The sequence below is a fragment of the Polypterus senegalus genome, chromosome 1 (genome assembly GCF_016835505.1).
Source record: "Polypterus senegalus isolate Bchr_013 chromosome 1, ASM1683550v1, whole genome shotgun sequence".
Lineage (NCBI taxonomy): Eukaryota > Metazoa > Chordata > Cladistia > Polypteriformes > Polypteridae > Polypterus > Polypterus senegalus.
Genome location: NC_053154.1, coordinates 280,688,554 through 280,715,628, shown reverse-complemented (window position 1 = coordinate 280,715,628; position 27,075 = coordinate 280,688,554). Strand labels below are relative to the sequence as shown.

General features: G+C 43.3%; 1 protein-coding gene across 2 annotated transcripts in view; it reads right to left on the bottom strand.

The window, feature by feature from the left end:
* Positions 1–27,075, bottom strand: part of LOC120542804 (leucine zipper putative tumor suppressor 2 homolog) — a 120,032-nt gene continuing 92,957 nt past the window's right edge. For both annotated transcript variants that reach the window (XM_039775476.1, XM_039775484.1), the window contains exons 2-5: positions 9,640–10,146; positions 8,242–8,826; positions 4,770–5,039; positions 1–3,253 (exon numbers count right to left, since the gene is read on the bottom strand). In XM_039775476.1, coding sequence (XP_039631410.1) covers positions 2,468–3,253; positions 4,770–5,039; positions 8,242–8,826; positions 9,640–10,119 — 2,121 coding nt within the window. In that variant the 5' untranslated portion in view covers positions 10,120–10,146 and the 3' untranslated portion in view covers positions 1–2,467. The remainder of the gene's footprint in view (positions 3,254–4,769; positions 5,040–8,241; positions 8,827–9,639; positions 10,147–27,075) is intronic.

Here is a 27,075-nt window from a genome sequence, read left to right as displayed (position 1 = left end):
TTGTACACCACTCTATACTTTTGTTTGAATTGTGGAATTGTAACGGCAATTTCAGAACACATGGAGGGTGAGAAGTAAATGCGCTCTCTCTTGCCGCTATACAAGTAATGTTCTTTCTTAGCTAAATATGCGCCTTACATATCTGTGTGTAAAGAATGCTGATGAGATATGAAACATAACCATAACCAATGTGCAGGCTGCCAATCAAATAGTTAATAAAGGAGTCTGTGCCTCACCAGCCATGAACCTCACCGCACTTGACTGGGTGGAATAAAGACCTGCAGCTACAGGGGGGCCCTGAATGGTGAGGACCTCTGCCATAAGCTCCAAGCCAACACACTGCTGTACGTTTGTTTGTCCCACCTTGAAGTAAGCGTACAGAATGCCCCTCGTGTGTCCACTGGGGTCTTCTCCTACTGTGGTGTAGTTTGGGGAGCAGCAGACCACAAAGCACAACGCTGCTGGTTCAGCCCCCTCTCTGGGTGGTGCTCAGCCCAGATCTCAGTAGTCACCGTTGAGAAACGCTTTAGCCATGTCACTCTGTATTTAGTGCTGCAAATATTGATAGTTGTTTATTTCTTTGTGTATTAAACGGTGTGTATTTTGCTCATTGTTTATTCATCCAATCACTTGTTTATATTCACCTATCCGTCTGTTCACTGAGTCCAGCCATACTGTCAGGTGGGTGTTGGACACAAGGCCGCTCCCAGTCCTGGACAGGGCATCAGTCCGTCTACCCACACACCTATGTATTTATTTACTTGCTAACTTACTTATAACTTCATTGCTTTATTTAACCGTCACTTGGGCACCGTCTTCTCTCAGCACACAGACAGTCACTCATCTTAAAGGAAAACCTGTTGCTGCAGTGACCAGTCGTCCTCCTGCTGAACTATTTACCCTTACACTCTCTACAGGAATACACTGAATTTATATATTGATTGATTTACATACGACAGGTACCTATCTATCCATTATTTAACAATCTATTCATTTTTAGAAAGGTTAAGGGGTCCTCTTGTTCAGGCAGTGGTGATGGGGAATGTCGTCAATGACCGACAGCACATCTCACACTTGTCATCATGTGACACAAAGTGGCTTGCTTGGCAGCGGAGACGCACTGCCAGTTCACAAGTTCCCCTTCCAGCAATGGCTCCTTAGCAGATTGGTGTAAGGCTTCATTAAGGGTGTAAGTGCAAAACCAAAAATGAAAAATAAAAAACAAAAACAGAAAGAAATCTGGCAGCCCCTCAGGAGGGGTATAACAGCGGGTACTTTACAGCTAAGGGGTTGTTTTTTGTGACTTAAGATCCACTTTCAGGTACCTGATTAGATCTGCCAACCTGGAAGGCGGCTTCAAAGGCAGGCCACATTCAAGCGCTTCGTAGATTGTTCTGTTAAAGAGGTTTTTTGGCTCAGAGCGAGAAAAACTAAACACACACAACTCTTAATTCACAAAATGCTGAGAAAAAGCTGCAAAATATGGCCTACTGCTGCACTACACCCTTCAACCTCAGGCTGCTTTATGCCAGAATTCACGCTAAAGTCATGGGCTGTGGTTAACGTAAAGATGGGGGCACACAATCGCACAGCCTTTCTGTATTTATTAGTAAGCCGTGTTATGTACACTGTACAGCGTATGTTGGCTTTGAATAATAATTTTTTCTTTCTTTTGTACGTGGTAGGGCAGAGTCCCTTATCACAGCAACACTTCCCAACAGCCCATCCAGTGCCTGACGTATGTCAAACCAGGCAGCATACAGCCTCTCAAGTCTGATGCATTCTTCTCCAATAGGATCGTCAGATGAAACTGGCAGAGGCGGTCATATGGCAGCCAAGGTGGCACAGCACACATGAACCACTCCGTCTTTACAGAGGGTGTCGGTTGTGCCTCCCGAGCCTGGGCACACTGGAGAACTGGATATTCATGAGTGCAATGTGGAAAAAAATAAACATAAATATAAGGAAGCACAAGAAAAAACCTGGGAGAGCACAGATGGAAAAAAATATTTGGCAATGGCAGCAAGTTCTAGAAAAATATACCTCTGAAATTCTAAACCTGGCTCACATAATCCTTCTGGTAATGGAGGGTATCAGCCACTCTGAAGATCTGAGCAGCTCTTTACGTAGGCAGGTGCCAGAAAACCAAGACATCCCATAGTGCTCAGACATGTCAGGCTGGGAGGGACTGGCGTTATGTCGCACTGCTTGAATTGCTAAAAAAAAAAAACACCCTACTGATGCACAAAATTTCAGATTTGTTCCTAAAATATTCTGCTTGCTCCAAATCAACGGAGGTGAATTACCCCCAAATGACCCACTGGATTTTTCTCTTCCGGAGTGCCACTTGAAAAATAAGTCTGGGTGTTTGTCCAGTACAGTAATTTAGAAAGAGTGCCACACATAAAGCTGAGGGTAAAAAGAACTTGTCAAAAACACACAATCCAAGAAAAATGGCAAAACGATTTTAGATTTCGGTGGCAGTGATCTCCTCAAAGTGGATCTCGGAGCCGTGCACCTCAAAGTCCTCCAGCTCTCGACTCTCCAGCTCTAAGCTCAGCTCTCTCATGGCTCTCTCCAGCTCTCGGTTCCTACGATACATCTGGATGTAGTTCTGCTGGAGCTGCTTCTGGTAACGGATCACCTTCTCCTTCTCTTCATGCCACACCCTGCGCTCTTCCTCGAAGTTCTCCGATTGGTCTTCGCTCCTCCGCCTCTCATACATCAGCTCTGCTCTCAGTCTCTCCACCTGATGTTTCATACTCTGCAAAGTGTCTGCGTTCTGCCTTTGGGCCTTGGCCTCATCACTCTCGTAAGCCAAGAATGGATCGTCTTCTCTGTAGCCGGAACCTACAGGAGCAGGCAAGCAAAGGTTTCGTGTGGTGACTAATGGCTGCCCTGGGCAATGTCCACTTGGGGTGGCCCCCATGGTCAGATTTGGGCCAGTGGGTGCATTCAACAGCTCTCTCAGGCGTGTGGCCTCCTCCTCTAGTCGGCCAACTTTCTCCCGCAGTAGTTCAGCTTCACTCTTGCGACGCTGAAGCTCATTTTCACACACCTCCAGCTCCAGAGTGCGGGTGCGGTTGGCTGCGTGAAGGTCCTGGATGTGCAGCTGACTGGCTTGGAGTTCAGAGCGGGCTTCTCGGAGCTGTGCTTTGAGGGAGACAATGTCTCCAGCCTTCTGACTCACATCTGCCTGCAGGTCTTTCAACTGCTGCTTCAGGAGGGAGATCTCCCCGGACTTCTGGCAAACCTGCATAAGGCACACATGGAGAGGTTCATTTGTACAGTGTAGTGTCTGCTTTAGAGATGGACACACTTAACAATAAAGAATGAGTTATCTGAACAAGTAAACGATAAGGAACAAACGACGATGGAAATCATCAGCATCTGAATAATCTAGAAACTGAATTTCACAAGTGGGAAAAAAAAAAAAATTAGATTTGATTCAATACACTTGTCAGACAAGTCCAGTTTGCTGTTCATATGGACCACCAATTACTTGTAGCTCTATAGCCCCTCCTCCCCCTGGTGTCAGGGCCCCTTAACAAACTGGAAACCCACCACCAACTCTGTTGTCAATACTGAGCTGCAGGTGGGTCTCCCTGCACTAGTCCTCCATTATCAATGCAATGCATGATGGAAGAACTTCTGTAGAGGGCAAAGGCTGCTATTGTACTGGAACTCCATTGTGCAGAAGGGTAAACAGAATGGTTCTCTGAGGTGCTCCAGTGTTACACACCAACATCTCTGACACACATCCCCTTAAGCCTTAGAAACTGGCGTCTGTTTGTCAGGCAGCCCATCAGCCAGGAGACTGTGGGGTCCTGAAGATTCGTAGCCCCTAGACTGTGAGGCATGAAGGTCCCAAATGCGCTGGAGAAATCAAAGAACATAATCCTGACTATGGTGCTGGATTTGCCCCAGTGGGAGTAGAGACTGTGGAGTATGCAGATCTGATCTTCCTTCACACCTACAGTCAGGAACCATTTTGACAGTGACGCAATTTTTATTATCTTGGCTCTGTACGCCATCACAATGGGTTTGAAACAAAGCAATCAAGATGTGACTGAAGCTTAGACTTTCAGCTTTAATTCAAGGGGTTTACCAAAAATATTGTATGAGCTGTTTAGAAAAGACAGACATTTGTATAAATGGGCCCCCCATTTTCAGGGGTTCAAAAGTATTTATTCTGAAATCGTGTCAGCTGTGTGAAGGCTGAACTATAAGGGTGAGAGGAGAAAGGAATACTCCACCCAAAAATGACTGCATATGCACATTACTCACCCCATGTTATTTGTAGTGGTGGCTGAGAAAAAAAAATGTAATCTCATGCCTGCATGGAGAAGGAGGACAACAAAATGGGCAAACGTATCAAAATATACATAAAAAATCTCAAATGGCATCACCCACTTATCAGGTGTGGAGTCAAATCCTCAACGTCCTAAATGTTCATGTTTCACAGTGAAGAACAAGATTGAGCTTTGGATTGAAGACCACCACCCTCTCATTACTCACTGCCTACCATGACACTGTGCAACGGCAGAACTACAGACCTGCTGACCTCATGCTTGTTGAAGCACCTCCGATAAGCTCAACAGTATGTTACTTGCCACCTGATAAAGTGCTTTGAATCTCTCAAGCCACACTCTTGCAATGCCCACATCCACCAATGAACGAGCTCTTGCTGGGCAGGACACGAGGTGCAGCACATTCCTTGTATCAGCAATGGAAAGCACCATGGCAGAAGTGCAGCGGCTGGCACTCACCTCCCACTTGGTCTCTTCCAGTCGGGGTCCCAGCTCCGTCTGCTCCCTCTCAATTGAGGCGCACTTCTTCTCCAGCAGCTCTCTTTCCTGAAGCAGCTGAGAGAAATCCTCCTGCAATTTCTTCTTCTCCTGCTGGAGTTGGAAGACTTGCAGTTGCAAGACTTGCTGGGCGCGCTGAGCTTTCTGGGAGGCCTGCTTCAGTTTAGAAGAGCAGCTCTGGCGCAGGTCTTCCAGCTCCATCTCGCAGCGTTTCTGCTTCTCTTCATAGACCTGCAAAGAGGGGTATGCATGCGTTTCAGATGAGACAACAAAAGTCAAACATTTTCATTCAGGTGAACAGATTTTGTACTTGTGCTCCTCATCTGTTTTGGATGAAAAGTTCTACACATGATGGGTGGAAGAGCAGCAAGCCCAGTGTGGAGGGGGTGCTTGTTGTGCACCTCGTGGACCACACACTGTAGCTTCACAAAACATGAGCGCCAAAATCTAGGGAGGCCTTTCCATCTCAGTGCTCAAGAACAAAACATGCTGGTTGCACATGAGTGGCAGTTCACTTGCAAACCAGATTGTCTCGAAGCATCAATGAAGAACAGAAGACTTTGTTGTGAGGTTTGTGGTACAGCCCTGGCTGACAAGGAAGAGGGAGTAACTGAAAGACCAGCACCCCCTCATTCTTCAAATGACAAGCTCATAAAAGATGTAGATGTAAAAAGCAATTTAAGGTCGGTATGCTCTTCTAATCATGGCGTCACAGACCGCCGATGTGATCAGCATCTGTGTCCTCTGCACTCTGGACAATAACGAGCCAATAAACTCGTATACAGTCGTGTGATAAAGTAAGTGCACCCTCTTTCAGCCCTACACTTTTACATATCTGGGCATAATTAACAATCATTTAGTCTTCACCAGATCCTAAGGTTACATGCCTTTAACCTCAAATGACAGATTATATTTATTTGCTATCCACTGGTGAAAAAAAATAAGCATATGTGCGGAAACCATGTGTTAATAAGCCCACTCTTAACATTTCAATATCATTTGAGGTGGTAAATCGAAGGCCCCTGCTACTGTAAACCAAGTGCAAGTCCTACTCCTTCAACACAAAGGCACTGTGGGGGCACCAAGTCAGCGACATCCGAGATGAACTCCCTGAAACTACTCAGTCTGTCAATGGGCGCGGACAATCATCAGGGCAAACCCACCCAAAGATCAAACTGTGTGATGCCCCAAGAAATCACAAAGAACCCAAAGGTGTCGTGTTACAAATTGCTTTTTGTTTTTATTTTGTATGGTCACCCCTATTTTGTGAGAATTGTCAATCAAGTGACAAATTGTGTCACCATTTCCCACCTATGCAAGATGGCAATGTGCAGCTTCTTGAATTAAAGATTTTGAATCAACAATTAAAAACAAACAACACTGATAATTGATAGTTAGGGGCAATGAAAGCAAACTATTATTACAACTTTCAAAATGTATTTCTGACATTTGATTCTGCTTTCTGATAAGCGTCCCTAGTTAATCCAAGTGCGGCCTGCTCCTTGACACTGATGTCAGCCTCTTCTTTTGCTCTTTTCATTCCCTTATCCCCTATTTTCCTCTGGATACCTTCCAGTCAACACTGAAAATGTGACATTTCCTGACTCTACCAACACTAAAAGGAAGAGCAAGTCTGGCCTTCTAGGAAGGGGAGCCAGGCACAGCCCTTTTTGTCTAAAAAAACTCCACGGCACTGCCAGAAGAGAGGATGGACACAAAATACAGCGTAACACTGTGAGAACCTCACACACCACCTGGACATTCTGGGTGAAAACACAAGACCATCAGCCAAGAGTCAGACCACCACCAGCAGCAAATTTTATTTTTTTCTAGGATTTATATTTTTCACAATAATTTCTGTAGTGCAGAGTTATACTATAAATGTCAGGGACTCGAGGGGTAACATTATTTTCTTGTTTCCATGTCATTTTTTCATGGTTAAAATTTTGCACCATTTTGTTTGATTAATCTCTCTATGGTTGCCATTTTGAGGTCCCATTTATAAACCCAACTGGCCGTTACTAGGTGTGCGTCCCTGGAAGTCGTGTTGGATGACGCCATTGGCGTGATGGTGACAAGCGGACACCACGGGGCTCTTACTTTCCAAGTTTATGGATAAATAGTGAATACTTTGTGCAACTTTTCTGATTTATTTTTTCTGGCAAACAACCTCCCATTGTGATCTGCAGATCTTGAATTTTCATCTCTCTCTCTTTTGATTTGACAACAGTCTGGTTTGTTTCCCTGGCTCTGATCCTTAATGATTTTATTTCTTAATTCCCGGTCCCCTTCTTTCCTTTCTGCTCACCACCATCACTGACAGAACACAAATGTACATCTGAATGGCTAAGGGGAAAATATGATTAAGGTTTTGGAAGGGCCAAGTCAAAGTCCAGGCCTCATTTGTAATGAGATGCTTCTGGAATGACCGCAGACCTCAACGAACTCAAGTGGCAAGCAGAAGTAGACCAAAATACAGCGCAAGAGGTTAAAAAAGTCCTAGAGGGCTCTGTATGGCACTTCAGCTAAGCATATTCAGTCTCTGCCAGCACTCGGCTGCTGCTGCTGGTGGCAGAGGTGTTGGTGAGGCCGGCAGGGCGAGCTAACCTTGTGGGGTGTGTGTGTGGATCCCAATGCCCAGTGCAATGACAGGGACAATGAAAAAAACTGGTGCCATCCTTCAAATGAGACGTAAAACTGCGGCCCTGACTCACTGTGATCATTAAAGGTCCCTAAGCATCTTTAAAAAGAGTAGGGGTGTCCCCCGCCGATGTCATTCTGACCCTTAATCATCCCCTGTCCCTTATTGGCTAACTATTTGTTTCAGCTGTTTACCACCTAATAGCTAATATGTGCCGACGGTATTGGCACAAGAATGGCTGCCATCAAATCGTCCAGGTGGATGCTGCCCATTGGTGGTGGCTGAAGTGGCTCAACGCTGTCCATGTAAAGCACTGTGCAGGTTGGAAAAACACCACATAAATGTGATTATTATGGGACATACTTGTTGTTTCACATAAGGATTCAGTTTGTTGGCATATTTTATGTTAAATAAAAAAGCGTCAAAGTACAAACAGCTGTGTGTCATTTGTCACATGATGTTAGACTCATCCTAAATATAAAAGTGCACAATTGAAAGAGGGTCTACTTACTTTAGTCACGTGGTGGTATATTCAGAGACGGGCCTTTTCTTTTAGGGGTTACTCCTCAGCCCGTAGTGTAACTCCACCTGACACACAAGCCCTGGACTCGGCACTCTCCCTTTACTGACATGGCAGACTCTGCTTACACCAAAACAGATGGCAGACAAGCTACATTTCAGGTTTGTTACACTGGCTTTATTTGCATGACCTGAAACCAGGCTCTGTGCCCTAACTGAGTCCCATCGAGCTACGATCTCCTGATCCGCCCGCCCATCTTTGCTCCACCATACCTGACAGATAGCTGCTTCATTTTCATCGAGGTTGTCCCGCAGCTGCTGCAGCTCAAGTTCTCTCTCCCTCAGCTTCTCCTCCAGCTCACGTATCATTCCTTCCTCTACCTCTGCTGGGGCAGGTGACCGTCCACAAGACCCATTGTCTGACAGAGGTTGTCCACGTCCATTAAGTGAGCCAGTACTCTTGCTTGACGAGGAACGCCCGCTATCAGAATTGGAGTGACCATGAACAGAGGCGCCCCGTGAGGGATCCAGATGAGCACTCGTGCCATCTGCTTGGGACAGGCTGCAGCCAGTGCTGTAAGTAGGCAAGCTTGATAAAGAGTTCCTGCCAGAGTCAGACATGGTTCCCGAGTGGCTGCTCCCATTGCGGACCCCACTGTATGAGTTGCGTTTGTCACCACATACCACAGATCCTCCTACAGGGAGGAGGAGATTCAGGCTCCCTTGGCTCTCTGACAGGCTACCAGCACTGCCTCCTCCGCTGCACCCTGGCCGCGGAGATAAGAACTGGACGGAATTTCGATTCTTTGGTACCACAGGTTTGAAGGCTGTAGGCCTTATCAACGTCTTCTCAATGTTCTGGGGGAGGGAAAGAAGAAAAAATTAAAAGCATTCTGATGTCTGCTATTGTCTCAATTTCATTTGCGGTAACGAAGGAACGCTTGGCGCATTGTCAAACCAGGCAGCTACACTGAAAAATCCTTTCTGTTGAAACACACGCGGCTGTTGACTTTGGCCTGAGAATCGCCTTACATCCCTAACCTGGGAATTCCACTGCAAATTCTTCTCTTATCTGTACCATGCTGGCCAGCGCCTCACCCTGCCCAGCTGACCCAAACGAACTAGTCGGTGTGTATGGGCACACATGGTGCTCAGATGAAGAATTTGCTTTGCTTTTAATTTATATGATACATCTCTACCAGTCCAATTTAAACTCTTGCCCATACTGTATTGATTAGATGCCAAGCAGAATCGTTAAGTCCCAAGTCTAACGCAGTGTTTCTGCATTACAGGCTTTAGAACGAATAAGGTGGCTGGCAAGTGCGCCCCCCAGCTGTATATATGAAGGCTGCCAGTCCATCTGCCATATCTACTGTAGACTCAACAAGAAGACTAGATCACCACCACTGTGAAATACGAGTAACATGAATCACCTTTATATGCTTAAACTATCCATCTTTTGTCTCCAGGGTCCATTAAAAAGTACAATCTGAAGTGATGAAATTCTAAACATGCAACCTTTCTGTGGACCCGATAGCTGATCATGCAGAAGAGTAGGTGAGCAGGCCTCAAAGGCTTCAAACGAACACACAAAGACCTGCAGATTTATACTTAGCATGCAGTAAATAATGATAACATGGCGTCACTCTGTGATCAAAAAGAGAAACTTACTTTTTCTAGTTTCCCTGAAACTGGGACAAGCTTTGGAGGGGGTCCGCCAATATTCCCATTGATGGTCCTGTCTTCACGTAGCTCCTCAGGTTCACTGCATGGGCTGTTGGGTGTCACATTATTGTCATTCCAGTCCCCAACAAATTCTTCATTTAGGTAGGCATAATTACTGTTGGCTCCAGTGACCGAGGAGGACTTGCGGTTTGGCAAGCTGTTCACCAAGGCCTCCTGGGAGCTGCTATTCCTGAGCTGCCCATCCTGCTGTCTGAAGGGACCAGACCCCACAGTGGGCTTACGACACTTGGCAGTGACTTCAGAGGCCCGACACTGGCGCTCCTGGTATGTGCGGCCAGAGATGAGGCTGCTCACCGAGCCCATTGCACTCAGGCTGGGAGGAGACCTCGGGATGGCTGGGTGCTGAACTTCTAACCCTGTGTTCTGGTGATCAGTGGGTACAGGCAGGGTCTGCACCAGTGCCATGGTGAGAATGAGCTGGAGCTGAGCTTTCTGTGGAGAGAAAGGAGAAGAAAAAAAAAAAATCATTTGAATAAACAGAAAAGCAAAAAACGTGGACATTTGACTTAATCGGCTTGTTCTGTTTCAGGATTGTGTAGCACTTGAGTGTAACCGGTCACCTTCATAGACAAGGCAGCCGGTGACCGGGATGTAAAGGCTCCAGACGCCCAGAACTGCGGAGTCGTTACAAAAAAACCCTTCGACTCCGACGTCTCAGTTAACGGTGCCACCGACTCCGAGCCCTCTATTTGTTATACATTTACTATGCTGATTTCATCAGTGCCAGCGTGAGTCAGCAGGCTACGTTCAGCTCCCTAACCTGTTCAAGTTTGGATTTAAAGGCTATAGCAATACTGAGTGTTTGCAAGCCACACCAGTAACATTAAACAAGTAAACTTACAAAATTAAAAAAGAAGCTACAGTTTTTATCAAAGTCTAGATAATTGAATCGGTATACAGTATATGTGAAATTGTACATTTTAAAACATTACATTACAAATTACATTTAGTTGGAGTCGGTACATTCAAGTGACTTTAGAAACCCAATAATTGCTACCGACTCCACAGCCCTGCACACACACACACACACACACACACTTACATTAGGCCAATTTAGGCCCCATCCACACTACTACATCTGCATTTAAAAACGCAGCCATTTGTCTCCACTTTTGTCCTTTGTTCGCACTGCCCTGTTGTTTTCAACCCCTGAAAATGCTCTCCAGAGCGATAATGCATAGGAGTGAACGTGCAGATTCTAATCATACTCAGATTCCTTTGTCCTCATTACGTAGCCCTTCCACAACTGGATCCTGGTCATTACAACGTCTCCTTCCCAGACGAGCACCGTATTCCAACACACAACATGTAGAGGATTTGCTCTCTTTGGAGTTGGTTGTGCTGCTTACTTGTAGGCAGCTAAATTGCGTTTTGTACAGTTTGAACACTGCTAATAATAAAATAATCTACAGGTCGCTACCATATTTTAATAAATCTTCTGGCCGGTGGTGTTGCCATCCCTTTAAGGATATTTGCGCCAATGTATGCATGTCCAGTGTAGGTGAGCATCTGCGTCATATACACGTTTTTGGGTTTTTAGTGTACTAGCAAAAATGATGTAAAAATGATAGTAAAACCTCAGTTTCCGATTAGTGCTACACTCAGCACTTGGGGTGTAGGAGGAAAGTCAGGGAACCTGGAAAAAATGGACTGCAAGTCAAAGAAGAGAGAAAATAAAATCTGTGTACAGACAACTGGAAGGCCTGGGACTCAAACCCCAACGTCTGGAACTGTGAGGAAGCTCTACTAACCACCAGATTTCTGTGAAAAACCAGCCAGATAAAATCGCACACAGACTGCACACAATAATCGAGTGACGCGTGACATGTTACTGGAGGATATGGGAAGAAGCAAATACTGCAACACGCTTCAACAAAATGTTTGAATGATTATCAGAATAGGAGGGGATATTACCATTAATACTGTAAACTAGTAGTAGGGTGATGTACCGTGTTAGCCATTATGAATGAAGAGAAAAGCCAAGCAAAATGACACCTAACTAAAAAGATTACAACATGCAAGCTTGAGGCCCCTTCTTTAGGCAAGATGTACGATAATCGGTACATTCAACTGACTTTAGTAACCCGATTACATCTTGCTTGAAGAAGGGGCCTTGAAAGTTTGCATATTGTAATCTTTTTAGTTACCCAATAAAAGGTGTCATATTGTAAACTACTAATTATGGAATATTTCTCTCTATTGTAAAAAAAATCTTGGGACGAGACAAGACTTTTTTCCTGTGATGGGATGTGATCTTTTGAAGATGCACTCTTTCATGTCCCGCCCTACTTACAACCATTTTCAAACAAGACCACAGTCTTCTAACGTCTCAGTTGTTGGAATGCTTTTGCTCTCGGCTCTTAAAAATGTTATAGGTTCTAGATGACACGTCAACGACTAAGCGAAGAAGAAAGAGCAGCGTACCACACCCGGGGCCAGAGAACGACAAAGTAGAACATTGGTGTTTCCTTTAGAAGCAAAAGCTCCCTTGTTGGAATAAGTTCTTTTAAATTGCGGCATTTTAAGGAACCGAAAATACAGAGATATGATATTAAAAGGCGATATCCCTCCCATAGTGATTACGGCGGTACAAACAAAAGAATCACATGAGAGAATTATACTTAGCTTTCTTTAATAATGATTTTACGCAGTATAACAGACAAAAGGGAGCTTATAGCAGTCACTACCAAGGTCGGATCTTGATCTATAGAGTCTGCCATGTTTTCGTCACTACGCTGAAAGGATTTTCGGGACGAATGACGATATCATCCGGCCATCAACTTAAAAGGGTTTGGCAGCAGTTCAAGCCTTATATACTGGTTTCTCCACGTGCTGGTCTTCTCTGGTCTCCAAACAAGGACAGTAAAAAACTCACACCCCACCTCCAACAAGAATAGCACAATGCAGTTTGTCTCATTTTCCAAACTGCTAGGCTAATGGTTTCTAAATGCAGCCTAGCCCCTGTGTACCATACTTGGTCTGCCTGTCTGAATGAATCCGTAACAGTGTGCACAGAGACAGTGACATTAAACTTAATATTATAACAAACTGATGATAACAGTTGTGAAGAATTTAAAAAACGTTGGCACGATACACATGTAGAGTGGGTTTGAGATAATGGAAGTAGAAAATTTGGGAAGTCTCAAAAAAATGAGAGTAAAGATCGCATTAGTGCAAACAAATGGAAAATAACAGAACACTGAAAAGAGATCTCATGAGGATGTCTAAGGGAGAAGAGAGACAAGGCAGTGAGACAAAAGGACAGCTGCTGTACAGGCTTTTAAACGCTTGAAGCTCCGCACGAGAGGAGATCATACAGCATGGCAAAGAGGAGGGTAAAAAAAAATACGGTTATTTGTTTCCTATTGTATCGCCATTTAAGAGCGGTTTCCGAGGACCGACTGTGCCTCCTTGGGGTGCATTCAGAAACCCCTTCTTCACAACGGCATATAGCTCTGGTTTGTGGGTTTAAGGTGGTGGAGAATGGGGGTGTGGGGGTTGGCAAGTGAAGGTAGCAGGGGGCAAAGCCCCCTAGTATTCAATATAATCTGGAATCACCTTTAGTCTCTGACTGGCAGACAGACTCATCATCTCTACTTGTTCTAACAGCCTGTGATACTTCATCATGGTATATTCAGACACAATAGACTGTCTAATGCTGTGATATAGGAAATGGAAATAGCTGCCCTTCCCAGTCAGAAACCGCCATGAACGTTCTTAAATTACTATTAGAATAACAACAGAAACATTAAATGGATGACGACAACAGAAAACTGAAATCCGATTTCCTAATCATCTGAAAAACATGTGCAGGGTCTGGAAACCAGAACATCTAGGCAGACGGTGGATCCTTTGGGTTTCATCCCTGACCACACAGCACTCAAACCAATTCATAGAGGCTACCACCCTAGGACACAGTAAAATCGGCAGCTCCAAGCCTTTCTGGATCAGCAGATGGAATGAGACGGCCAACGCTACACTGGGAATGTCACATTCAGACCATTAAGAAGACAGCCCACAGCTTTAAGAGTCCAGTCAACTCGCACTTCAGCATGTGCAGATGCCAGTCGCTCAGGCTAACCAAGACATTACTGTCAATCCATCAGCGCTCCTTGGGCACCTGCTCCTTTACGAGACAATGGACAAGATGACAATATAAGCACGGGGTCACTGGGCCACATTTCTGTGGCTACAAATGTGCTCTTCTTGCGGAATGAGAACGGCCCGCACAGACACTTGAAGTTAATAAACATGGAGGCTGGCTCTGTTCTGGAGGACGCAGCAGAGACGGGATGTTGACAAAGCTGCTGGCTGTCATGAACAATGCCTGACACCCTCTGCATGGCACATTTATTTATATCCACCATATCAAAGTGTTCTGTGGATTGTTATTTTGTCCGCTGCTGGGTGTAATACAAGTTCCCTTTGGGATCAACAAGTATGAACGTATGTATGACAGCAATCTATCCATTATATAGTGCCTTTCAATCCGTCTACCTAGCAGCATGCCATGTCACCATGTAGCCCCCTAAATGTAGTATCCATCCATCCATCCATTTTCTAACCTGCTGAATCCGAACTCAGGGTCACGGGGGTCTGCTGGAGCCAATCCCAGCCAACACAGGGCACAAGGCAGGAACCAATCCTGGGCAGGGTGCCAACCCACCGCAGTAAATGTAGTATCTCTGTAGGAAAGCTTGGCATTCTTATCTTTTTTGCACATTGTTTTTCATTGAAATTTTAGCTTACTGTATTCTTTTGGTTTTTCAATTTTTTATTTTTTTTTTTTATTTTTCCAGTTTTTGGTGAAGTTTTGTAGTCGAAAGCTCCTACCTGGCTGTGTGGAACAGGACGAGAAAAAGCAGGCCTCTGCGGGCTTGTCCACCTTAGCTTTGACCTTTGAGTCATTAGTCTTAGCTGGGCGGTACACCACACACTGCAGACCCCCATCTCTCTTTAAATCTCAGTGGCACATTCTGGCCTCCATCAAAATTGTTTTTTTTAAATCTTCCAGGCCAAAACTAATCTTTGTCTCAAAATACTGTATGTAATATTCAGCGGCTCGTCCTCTCCTAGGCACCAGTCCAAGCATGGAGTCATAAAATGAGCAAATCCACAGCTGGGGTCTGACGTGTTTTAGTGTACACGCTAGATGGACTGCACACCCAGGGCAGGATTTATGAAACCTCAAATCAATAAAACATCTTTAGAAAACTCTGATGTGTCTAGCACACGACCCTCCATACATAAAGCTGTGTTTATTACTGGCTAATGAGGGGATTGCCTCTGGAGAAGCACATCTACAGGAGTGGCTCTGGGCACAATCAGCAGGCTGTTCAAATTTTACACTTAGAATGCGTTATTATTGTCCACATGCAGACATCACTCTGAAAGTGGACAGAAAAACACTGACATCTGTTCAACTCTTAATCTTACCACAATACACGCTAATGTGTAAGGAATGCATGTGCCTAGGATGAATGCAACTGTGTATCAGTTTTTAGCATTATATTATGTTACATTTACTAGTTTTAGCAATTCAGGTGACCATGCTAACTCTGAGACCCTTACAGGTAATAGCTGAAGAGCGGTAAAATGGTCCCACTAGTCCTCATTGAATCATTTAGGGACATATTTGTACTAAAGAAACACAGTGGAAAGAACCAAAGATGAACATTTTAAAGGTCTGGAGGGCACAGCAAGCTACGCAATGCAAATCCAAATCTGTGTTAACCATTCATGCACTTGGCCACACACGGCCAGTTCAGCGTCAACATTCAGTTCTTTAAAATGGTGGAAGAAAATGGTAATGTCCAGAAAAAGGAAAAACAAAAGACACGCAGACAGGAGAATGTGTAGACACAGTCCACAGTAACAAAGCTTGGGCCAGAGAGAACCCTCAGCCACCACAATGATAAGTTTATATACAACGTAACACAATATACCGTACAATACACTATACCTGTGTATACATTTACACACACGATAGATGCTACGGTACATACTGTACATACCAGAAATGACAAGATATCAAGACGTTTTGTCGTTTTTATACTGATGGCTGCACATGCATGTGTGATTTCTAAGGGGCAACAACACGGGTCCAGACCTGGGTAGCTGTTGGCGTGTTATTGTTGTTAATATCGCTGCTCCCCTTTCCACCTGCTAATACAGTTTTTGTTTCGGCTAAAAGTGTAACAGGAATGCTGCTAATTCTCAAATTTCGGTACAAGTACAGAAGCATTGCTTTGTCTACAACTAAACTGAAAAGTTCCTAACAAACTGCACAAGGGTCAGATGAGGAAATGTCAGGTTGCCTGTCCATGTCCACACAGGAGGCTGTGTCAAAAAATGAGTACTCAAGAGATGTAAGTCCTCATAAATAAAATATACACTCACACCATGCAATGGATTGCTGCCCTGTCCAGCGACTGTTCCTGCCTTGCGGCTGACGCTTGTTGAGTTAGCTGCCCTGCGACCTTATCCTGGATTGGCCAGCATTGAAACATTTCGTATCATCGCTATGTCACATAAATAAAACCCCTTCCAAAACTCCATCATCACCCCACTTAAACAAAAGCCACACATTTGACCTCCCAGTTCCCAGCTTGGCCTGATCACCACACATACACATCACTTACATCCGAGTCCAGCTATTCTGAACAGTATGCCTGCAGCAGTCATCACAGGAAAGAGAAGACGCTCACTCAGGGGGGCTTTAATGCACCCACCCGGTGCTGCTCCAATGGGCTAAGTGTGCCTCTGGCAGTCCAAGCAGAAGGAGTGCAGGCAGAGTGTGCGAGACGAGATGTGTCCTTTGACACACAGAGGCTAAACAGCTCACATCGCTGCAGGCTGCCTTGTCTTTTTATCTCCCCAACAATGGTGTAGCCCACAAAAATCTGAACTAAACACTGTTGTGACTGCGCTCAGGCCAGTGGTGACAACACACACATAAAGGTGTGTGCAGCTGTGTTTGTGCTCTAAGCCATGAGCCCTTGGGGATTGCTTTTGCTATTCTGCGCTCTCATGTCTATGCGTCTTCCTCTCTTTGTTCCCGGTTGCCTTTTTGGACACTTTCTGTGATGAATCTCAGCCGTTCACTTTAAAGCAGATAAATCCAGTCTGGCATTCTGCTTTTGTCATCACGTAATATGAGACATTCATTTTCTGCCATAATTTATTTGAGCTGGAAATGGAGGTGCTGCTGGTCAGCAGATTCAGAGTGAGCACTCCACTGCTAACAAATGACCGTTCATACGGGTCTCACACCATAATGGACAGCACTGTCTGCTGTGACGTACGTGCCGTGAAGCTGATGTGGAATTCAAACCTGACAGTACATTTCTTAACAGGCTGCTGCACCTTTGTACTTCGATACAGGGTTGAGAGGAGTCACAGCCTATCCTAGCTGCTTCAGGCACAAAGTAGGAGCTAAATCTGGACAAGAGAACAGTCCATTACAGTTTCTGCTCACATTCAACCAGCTTAAAGCTACAAACAAAACTAACTTGCAAGTCTTTGGGATGTGGAAAGAAGCTAAAGTAACTGGAAAAAAAACCCTCGTGAACACAGTGACCAGGCCAAGATTTGATAAAGATGTCCTCGAGTCATGAGGCAGCATCACTAACTTCTACATTTTTGAAATAATAATAAGAAGAAATAAATATTTTTGGAGCCAGCACACAACTCCAGGGCTTATCTAGTATTCGATCCAAATTATCTGCTCCCCAGGTCAGGTGCCCCTCTTGTTTCTGCTAAAAGCTAATGCTGCCTCCCCTTCAAAGAGCACAGATGAGGCCCCCCAAATGTCTTCAAGTGCCAAGGCACTCCCTGTACCTTCTCATCACTTTAAACACTAACTGAGCCAACAACAGCAGCACTCCGTTTACTGGATGCAATCATCCTCACCAGTCACAGACTGCGGGCAATGACCTAAAGTATAAGACCACGACAAGTGACACAGCAAGTCACTTACTCCGATGGATTGCCTGCTGGGGAGAATCTTCAGAGAAGCTGAATCGGACTAAATCGAAGAGCAGTGACTGCCTGTGTCGCTCGTACAGCAAGGGGAGGCCCAGTCAGTTCTGAAGGGTTTTCTTCCAACACAAAATAAAGAAAATAATTAGAAACCAATCTTTGCCAATAACAGATCTTATTTAAATGCCTGCCAAATCAGCTCATTCTTCTGTCACAATTTTTTTTTTTCCTTTCTAAGGATATCTTGGTGATTTGCAGCCTGAGGCAGATGTGCAATTCTCAGTCCTTCACATTTTCCTCCTCAGCTTCGTTCCCATGTATTTTATTCAACCAGACAGTTCAGGATGAACAGTGTAAGTGGAAACAAGCAAGATGGAGAACAGCTGGCTCCTTTGTATCTTATTTCTAGTAAGGAGTAATTAAAACAGTAAATGTAGCAGTTTAAGGCTAAAATAAGCAATTGAGGGTGGGCAATCTTACCAAGTGAGACAACTTAAAGGAAGCAGAAAAAAATCACTTGAGCAAGAAATGCTTCAAGAACAATAACTGACCTCTAAATAAGAAATTTCATTGGAACAAAAACTGGAAGCCACTATGGCCCTCCAGGACCGACTTTATAGCCCCTGTTCTGTTGATATTGTAGACTCAAGGGAGAGAAAGAAAAATGAAAGTTTTGTAAAACTGCTTAAATACACAAAGAGCCTGAGCATTCACTACTGAGGAACCATTAGCATCAGGTCTCCCCGAGCTGATAATGTAAGCAAATAAATCTCAATCTTAAGAATATGCAAATATTTCAAATTTAACTACGGCTACTCTGGCCTTGTCACACTAAACCTACTGCTGTCAGTGGATGAACACATGATGATGTGATAGGAACAAACCCTGGGTGGGCTACCACTGATCAATGCTGCTGGACCAGACTGTGTCTCAGGGATTACAATAGGAACACTGGCCTGAGAAAACCTCAGTTAGTGTTAGGAGGCCATGGACCACACTGACTGCTGTAAGCTATCATAAAGCCCAAAGAATATTATGGAGAAATGGGGCAAGAAATGAAGCCACGAGGGGTAGTCAGGTCAAATTCAAAAACTTGAAGGTAGAAACACAAGTCACCAGTCCTTGCTGCCTTAAAGGTCCTTCCCTCAATATCAATAGTATTTGCAAAGTGAGGTCCTGTCTTTAGGCACAAACCCAGACACTCACAACACCATCGAAAATGGCATTCATAATAATATGATGCCACATATACTATCCCTGTCACTCATGTCAATGGCTGCAACAACAACAAAGAGATCACGGAAAGAAGATGCACACAAAATTACACGTTGATGATGTCATCAATAAGTCAATAAAAATAAAAAAACAGTGTAAATATTTACTCAAAACCCCAAAATAATTGAGATGTCAAACAAAACGTGAATTAAAATGCTGACATCCCCTTTAGAGTTGGTTCTGGAATTGGGCCTGATGCCCCCCTAATTCTGCCATGAACTGCTGGAAGTCGGTTCCAAAAATGACAGAAGGAATAGCCATTCCAGATGTTCTTCAGTGTGTCACACCTTTCATAAGATAATGGAATATGATAAATACAAGCAACCACCAACTTTACTTAAAGATGCTAAACTGAGGAGCATGCTGTGTGGAGTTCACAGTATAAAATATTAGAAACGTTTGGAGAAGAGCAGGCCGATCTTCAGGATAGGAAGGATGTTCTTCCCAAGACTGCAGCTGCTGAAAGTCTTCCAGCAGTCGCCGATCAAATGGACATTCCACCACTTTGATGTCATTTTACAGTGATTTTCAGACAGGTATGTTTCTGTTATTAGATATCTGAAAAATCCTTCTATGTTCATGCACATTAGTGAAGCAGATTCTAGGTCTGTAGGTTTTATGATGTGTAAATTGTTTCTTTGCTTCCTCTCTGTTTGTATTTCATGGCAGCCATTGGATCCAGTGTTAAGACTGCTGGAAATTCTATAGCCACCCATTGATCTAACTGGATGAGCCTTCTACAAATTTATATATTTATATTTATATTTCCTTTGAATTGCATGCCGGTACGATTCTATTATTCCTTATTTTGCTATTTTTAAAAGTTTATTCTATTTTGTTGCTGTATATAATTTTTAATTTGCTGTTCTTAAATTGACAATTACTGTACTGGTTATCTGCCTGCTATCATTGAAACTAATTGTGAAAAGGTAGAGCTGTGGACATAAAACTGCAACTCTGCCTCTGAGGGTCGCGCTCTCAGTATTTATGTTTGATGAGCATTCTTTAATTATTATTACTCGGAAACAGACGCTATGGAATGGCAGTCGCATATGAAAGGCGATTAACTATACAGTCATATTGCTTTCTAGGGGTATATAAACTAAAGCTTTGCAAATGAGAGCAAGTCATGCTAACACAAATATTACAGTAACTTATAACACATTATTATCATAAAGGGTAAAATTGGTCTTGTACACTAAACTCCGTAACCTGGAGTCAGATTAATGGCACACACTCCTCTTCCGTTGTTGGTTAGGAGACCTGAGGCTGCAGCGAAACTGGGCGAGTTAAAACTTAACATCCATCTAAACTCATAACCACGTGAAAACACCTACAGTCCCAATGCACTTGTTCATCTTTTTTTTCCAAAATCTCAGGTCAAGTTTTGAAAGTCCCCAAAGTACTACTATTTACCACTCTTCTTGTTAATTTACTCCACGTGTTTGATTCTCAGCGTAAATAAACACTTTCCTACATATTGTATGTGTGAAACCCACCATTAATAAGCTTCCAACTGTGTCCCCGTGTCTTCTTGAAAAGTTCCATGTTCTCGGTGTCTTCACATGGCTTTCCCCCCACATTCTGGATAACTGTGTGTCAGTATGAGCCTCACAAAGGACTGCTACACCATCCAGAGTGGATTTCTTCCTCACATTAAGCAGCTAATGAATATGGATGGGCAGACAGCTACTAGAAGCTCACCAAGGACTCTTGAATTGCTATAATGATGAATTTTTAGCAAAAGAGAGAACAGAAAGCCTCCATACAGAACCAGAGAACTTTGCTAACTAGAGACACTGATGTGCTTCAAATGTTGAACTGTATGACCACATTTTATTAAAAAGCCTTGGAGAATCTGCAGAGTGTATCAATTCCCATTACAATGAACCTTGGTGAGACTAAGCTACAGAAAAACAGGGAAGTTCAGATGCCATTTAAAGGATTTGCTTGCAAGCAGTTAGGACAAGTGGGATTATTGTCACTCCGAACCATTGTGAAAAGCTGGCTTCTTTAGAATGCAGACATCTTTGACTCCACATAAATCCCCTGAAGACTATCTAATGTTCAATTATTTCATTAGGCTGCTAACCTAAAAAGCAAAAACCCACTTGTAGCCGTCTTAGTCTTACCCACTAAAAGGAACTGCATTGGCATCACTAACATGGATGTGTGAAACAAACAGCACAGTGTGGTGATGTGGTGAGTGCTCTCACGTGTTGGTGACAGACAGTGCTGCAGTGAATCTAACAGGTCACGGTTCTGTTGTTCAGACTACTCGGCTTTAAACTCGGGCAGTGACCAAATAAACCAGGATTTGGGTAAAAACCATGTCAGCCCCCCCATTTGTAGAAAAGGTATTCATTCATTTCACATTCGCAAAAGAGTGAGCAAAATCCTGCCAGCTCAATTAAATTTCTAATAAAGTTTGTTATTAAAAATGTGGGTACCAAGTCCTTCCTTTATGTTGCTAGGTATGACAATTGTGTTCTGTTAAGGAAGACAGAAGTTTTGATGTAAGGTAACTATATTTACTAATTCGTTATGTCTTATTTACAGGGTCTATACTAGGGGAGTCCAGCTCCGATCCTGGAGGGCCGCAGTGGCTGCTGGTTTTCCTTCCTGCCACTTTCTTCCTCAGGGACCAATTTCTGCTGTTAATTGACTTTTATTCCCTTTGTTTGAACTGCTGTGTTTTGAAAAATTCCGTCCTCTGAATTGATTTTTTCCCCCTTAAATGGTAACCAAACAAAAATGAGATGTGATGTGAGCCAACAAATGACCAGCTAACTCCAAGCTATTTCTCTCCAACCAGTTCCTTAATTAGAAGACAATTCTTGTTAAATGAACCCCGTATTTACTTCCATGGCTTGTTGGTCCTCTCATTCTGCCAGAGCAGACATTTTCAAAACTGATTTTCTTTTTCTAAGAGAACCATCAAATTGTTTTATGGACCAGAGCAGATCAGAGTTTCTGTGATCGTCACCTTTCTTCATTTTCAGATATGGTACGATGAACACAGGTTAGCTGGTCATGTGTTGGCTCACTTGGCGTCTCATTATTGTTTGAATGCTAATTAAGGAAAAAAAGAAGTAATTAATGGCTCTGTATCTTAAATAACAATTGAATTACAAACAAGGCATAAGAAGTTAAATAGCAGCAGAAACTGGTCACTAATTAAGAAAATGGTTAGAATGACATCCTGCAGCCACAGTGGCCCTCCAGGATCCGAGTTGGACACCCCTGGTCTATACGGTCATCATTGTCACGCAGAGGATCACTTTAAAAAGACGATTGGTTAAAAGTGAATGACAATTCTCCAACAAGGTCTGATGCTGTTCCAAGAAAAGAAACCTGGCGGTATCAGCTTGAAATTGGTTGTGTACTGGGGGTCCTCCAAAGCCCTTATGCACTCTTATACCTTACACAGCTGTCAACTATTTCAGGGTGTCCAAGGAATGAGTGACTGTCCTTGTGGCTGCTCTTGAATACTAAAGTCCATACACAAAGCTCCGGCTTTTCTTACAACTAGTAAGTGTTTCATTTTGTCAGCTGTAACAGCAATTGAAATGTCACCAGCATTAGGTAGATCTTGAGCACCACTTGTAGGAAAGGTCACTTTGCCCATTATGATATTTGAAAAAAAATAGCACTTTGGAAGTCTCCAAATCAATAAGTAATATTACTTTGAAGTGCTACTTCTATGGTGAAGTGAGAATAGTTTACGTTGTAACATCACAAGTTTACACATGAAATACAACAATAGAGGTCTTCATAAAAGCCGTATGCCTTGAGCAAAGTAGCAGCTGCTAATGTGTGATCATGTCTTGGGATGTAGAGAATTATCAATGATAAAAGTCAGTTTATTGATCTGCACAGGAGTTTCTTCTAGCTTAGATGAACCTTAAATTTGGTGCGCTTCTGGACTCTCTGAATCAGAGCACACAATACCACGAGATATTGTCTCAACTGAGAATGAGATGAATGGCAATGGATGATCTAAGACATGTGCACATGATGAAAACGGTCAGTCACAAAAACGTACTGAGATCATTATATAAACCCACTTGTCATTCGTGCCACTGAAGTAGGTAAGTGAAACAGAAAACATATGGATGGGCTGTACAAGACAGATGACATTTGCGTGCCTTCCCTTGTCTGATTGGGATTTTTGTCCAGGGTCGCTGCTTTACTCCCGCATTGTAAAGATACAGCATGCTGATTGGCTGCATTTGAGGGAGTACGCTCAGCCTCTTCTTCAGGCAAGATGTACAGGGGCCTGAGTCGCCTTGAAAGCTTACATATTGTAATCTTTTTAGTTAGCCAATAAAAGGTGTCATTTTGCTTGACTTCTCACTACATTCAAAAGCATGGTATATATTAATTTGCTACAGGTAGCGGAGTTCTTGTGCTAAGCGTTTTCTTTATGAATGTAACAAAAATCTATGCCTGTTCTTACAATTCAAAAGACATACAAAAGGCAATGGTCCAAATGTGAAAACTAAAACCTTAAAACTTACTGAAGACAGCCATTTTGAAGCCACATATGCTACTGAGTAATGATCCATGACTTGAAATCGTATGTATACTGTAAAGCAACAATCCATTGAAAATAAGAATATTCATATTTTTCAACCTTAACTCCCAGGGCTGTGGTTTCTTGTAGCTTGTTTTGCAAATGCTGCAGTTGCTGCCTTTCTAGTGAATGATTCAAGCACTTAGGATAAACATCCGCTAAGGATTTAGACAACTAAGCTGTCATTGTATACCTGTGTGCTTTTAGTCTATGAAGACATACGAAAGGCACTGCAAAGCTAAAGACATCCAGGCCTGTGGTGTGGTTTCTTGCCATTTTATTTCCTTATTTACATTACAACTCCACCCATGATGGCTGCTGCGAACTGACAAGTGAACAAAAACATCCTTGCACTGTTGCCCTCTTTAAAAATTCTGTCCATTGGGCCGTATGTCCAGCAGAGAGTAGCAGCTCCACAAATGGATAAGGTTTAATGGTGGAAAAGGCAGTGGGCACTTAAACCACCCTAATAAAGTCACAACAGCAGCAAGAAACAATCACAATAAAAACAGTAGTCTGGCTTATATTAAAGAATTTTTTACCAGACAATCCACATTTGGCACTGCTGGGCAAACATCACTGGAGATGTGACAGAACGAACACCGCTGTCAGCTGGAGAGATGAAGGTTACAAGGGGCCGCAAATCCAAAGGCCTGGGGTCGAGCAGGTCATCGTTTGTGGTGCTCTGGTGGCCGTGGAGTTTCCAAGTGCCATGCTGTGGTGATATTCTTTACAACTTAAGTTATCGTTGTTTTGGTGGAATAAACCAACGAGGAGAAAACAGCACCTTTTTTCCCCTTAAGGATTTCTTAAACAAAGAACTTTCTCAATGTTTCACCCGGCAGAGCCTACGAAATAGTTTCTCAGAGACTGATACAACATAATATTGAAATCAAAAATCAAGAATATACAATTCAAACAATGCAAAATAATAATAACTCAAATATTGTAATGAAAGAATAACATTTCATAAGCAGGTTATTTATTCGAGTGCAAAGCGTATTAAACAGGCAGACCGCAGAGATGTATTGAATGCTGCTTGAACTTCATGGCTGCCATTTGACAACTCCTACAGGCTGAAAACAAACCTCACAGCCAAGTTTCATATTTTTTGGGTATAATAAGTAGTTTAATTGCTATGGTATTATTTTTTCTTTTTCAAGTTTGCAATTACTCTGTGAGACCTACTGTATTACTGTATCTACAATAAGTCAGCTTCAGTAACTTTGCCAAGGAAGATTGACTTAAGAGTTAAGATGGGCAAGGAGAGTTATCATTTAGAATTCATTTATGAGGAGTTTAGGAACTCTTAACTTTTCTTTCACATCACAAAGCATTTGTGCTGACTAAACAAAAAAAAACACAACAGAACTTTCTACTTTTACAAAAAAATCTGGAAACAAAGTGTGGGGTGAATACTCTTTAAGCCAATGTAAGCTTTAAATCCAATATTTTATCCTTACTCTAAAAAAAGAAAAACAGAAAGAATAAGCAGAGTAAAAGATGTGGTTTGAATGAAAACAGACAAAATAGCCTCCAGGCATTTTGAGCTCCCAGCGGGTGAGCCCTTCTGACAGAGGAGCAAGTGATGCACAAGCAAATCATCAGCTGCACTCAGAGCCATCTTTGATAAATAACACTAACCCACACAACCTCCTGTCGGTTAACAAAGGCAGCAGTTTGCAAAGGGCAAAGGCTAAGGGCCTCAGTCATCTATTTTCGTTTGGGAGGGCTGACGACTTAATCCTTTTTGCCCTGGTCTGAGGCAAAGCCCTGCCACCACCATCACCTCCTCCTTATTCTACATTTCCACAGCTCAGCACTCACAGGTTTCATGTACTTTATTAAAAGATGAGCATGCCAGGAGATGAATACAGCGTCTTAAAGCCTTGTAAAGTGCAAGGCTCCTTATTCAATCTACAGCAGTGGCTCACAGGGACCTTGAGAGAGTCATCTGACCTGCTAAGGTCACCACTGCAGAAACACAGAAGTAAGAGTGTTGTGCGTTTGTGACACCTTAGTCAGCTAAATAAGTAAATGTGATGGTTAGGACTTTCTGGATATTGTTTTACTTGTTGCTCTGCTCTGTGTATTGTATTGACCCCTCACTACATGCCCAACCTACCTGGAAAGGGGGTCTCACTTTGAACTGCATTTCCCAAGGTTTCTTCCATATTTTTCTGTACAAGGTTTTTTTTTTGGAAGTGTTTCCTTGTTTTCTTAGAGAGTCAAGGTCGGGGGCTGTCAAAAGGCAGAGCCTGTTAAAGCCCATTGTGGCATGCCTTATGTGATTTTGGGCTATACAAAAATAAATTGTATTACTTGTTCTAATGCATTGTTTTCTGTATGAAGATTTTGTTCAGTTCACTTAAATTAATATTAAACCATTTTGCTTAATTCTGGAGCCATCCATATTCTACATATAGCTCTAAAACTGGTGGAGTTCTGGAGTAACGAGTTTGAATCCAGTGTGGCGCATGCACAGACTTTTCATGTCTGATAACATTTTTCTCCGGGGATTTCTTTATCCTTCTAAATCCCAGAGATGTGTGCGTTAGTTTAACTTGTCTGGTATGGCGGAGTGTGTCCTGCACTGCACCTGAAGCTGTCAAGGCAGGCTACAAAACCTGCAACCCTCAACTGGATTCAGCAGGTTTTCCTCCAACATCTCCCAAGCTTGACACTAAACTGTTACTTTAGGGGGCCATTAATATGGAGTGCCAGTGTGAGGTTGGGCCTTGTAACAAAACGGCACTCTGCCAAGGGCCACTTGCTGCCTCATCTGCAGTGCCACTGATTAATCTCCAGCTCAGCACTACAATAACATCTATTTAAACAGGTCAGAAATGGTTGTTTTTATGTTATAGTCAATTCAGCCATCCATCCTTCCATCCTCTTCCGCTTATCAGAGGTCGGGTCGCGGGGGCAGCAGCTTAAGCAGAGAAGCCCAAACTTCCCTCTCCCGGCCACTTCTTTCAGCTCTTCGGGAGAATCCCAAGGCGTTCCCAGGCCAGCCGGGAGACATAGTCCCTGCAGCGTGTCCTGGGTCTTCCCGGGCCTCCTCCCAGTTGGGCGTGCCTGGAACACCTCACCAGGGAGGCGTCCAGGAGGCATCCTGATCAGACGCCCTAGCCAACTTATCTGACTCCTCTCGATGTGGAGGAGCAGTGGCTCTACTCTGAGCCCCTCCAGGTTGACTGAGCTCCTCACCATATCTTTAAGGTTATAGTCAATTAAATTGTATAATTCAACTTTTTAACAAATAAAAAAAAAAAATGTATGCATGGCAAAACATCCTGATGTGCTCATAGATTTATGAGAACAATTTTAGGAGAGTGTCATTTTCACTTTGTATAATCTAGAAGACAAAGTGGTATTTTATTATGGCTGAATTGATTAATTTGTTAAGTATTGTGAATCCCACGCCACGTACAGACACCCTAACCTGACACAGACAAGCACAGAGACGAGTTTAGCACACGGTTTATTAACAGTTCAGCACACAATGTGCACAGTACAGAAGGCACACA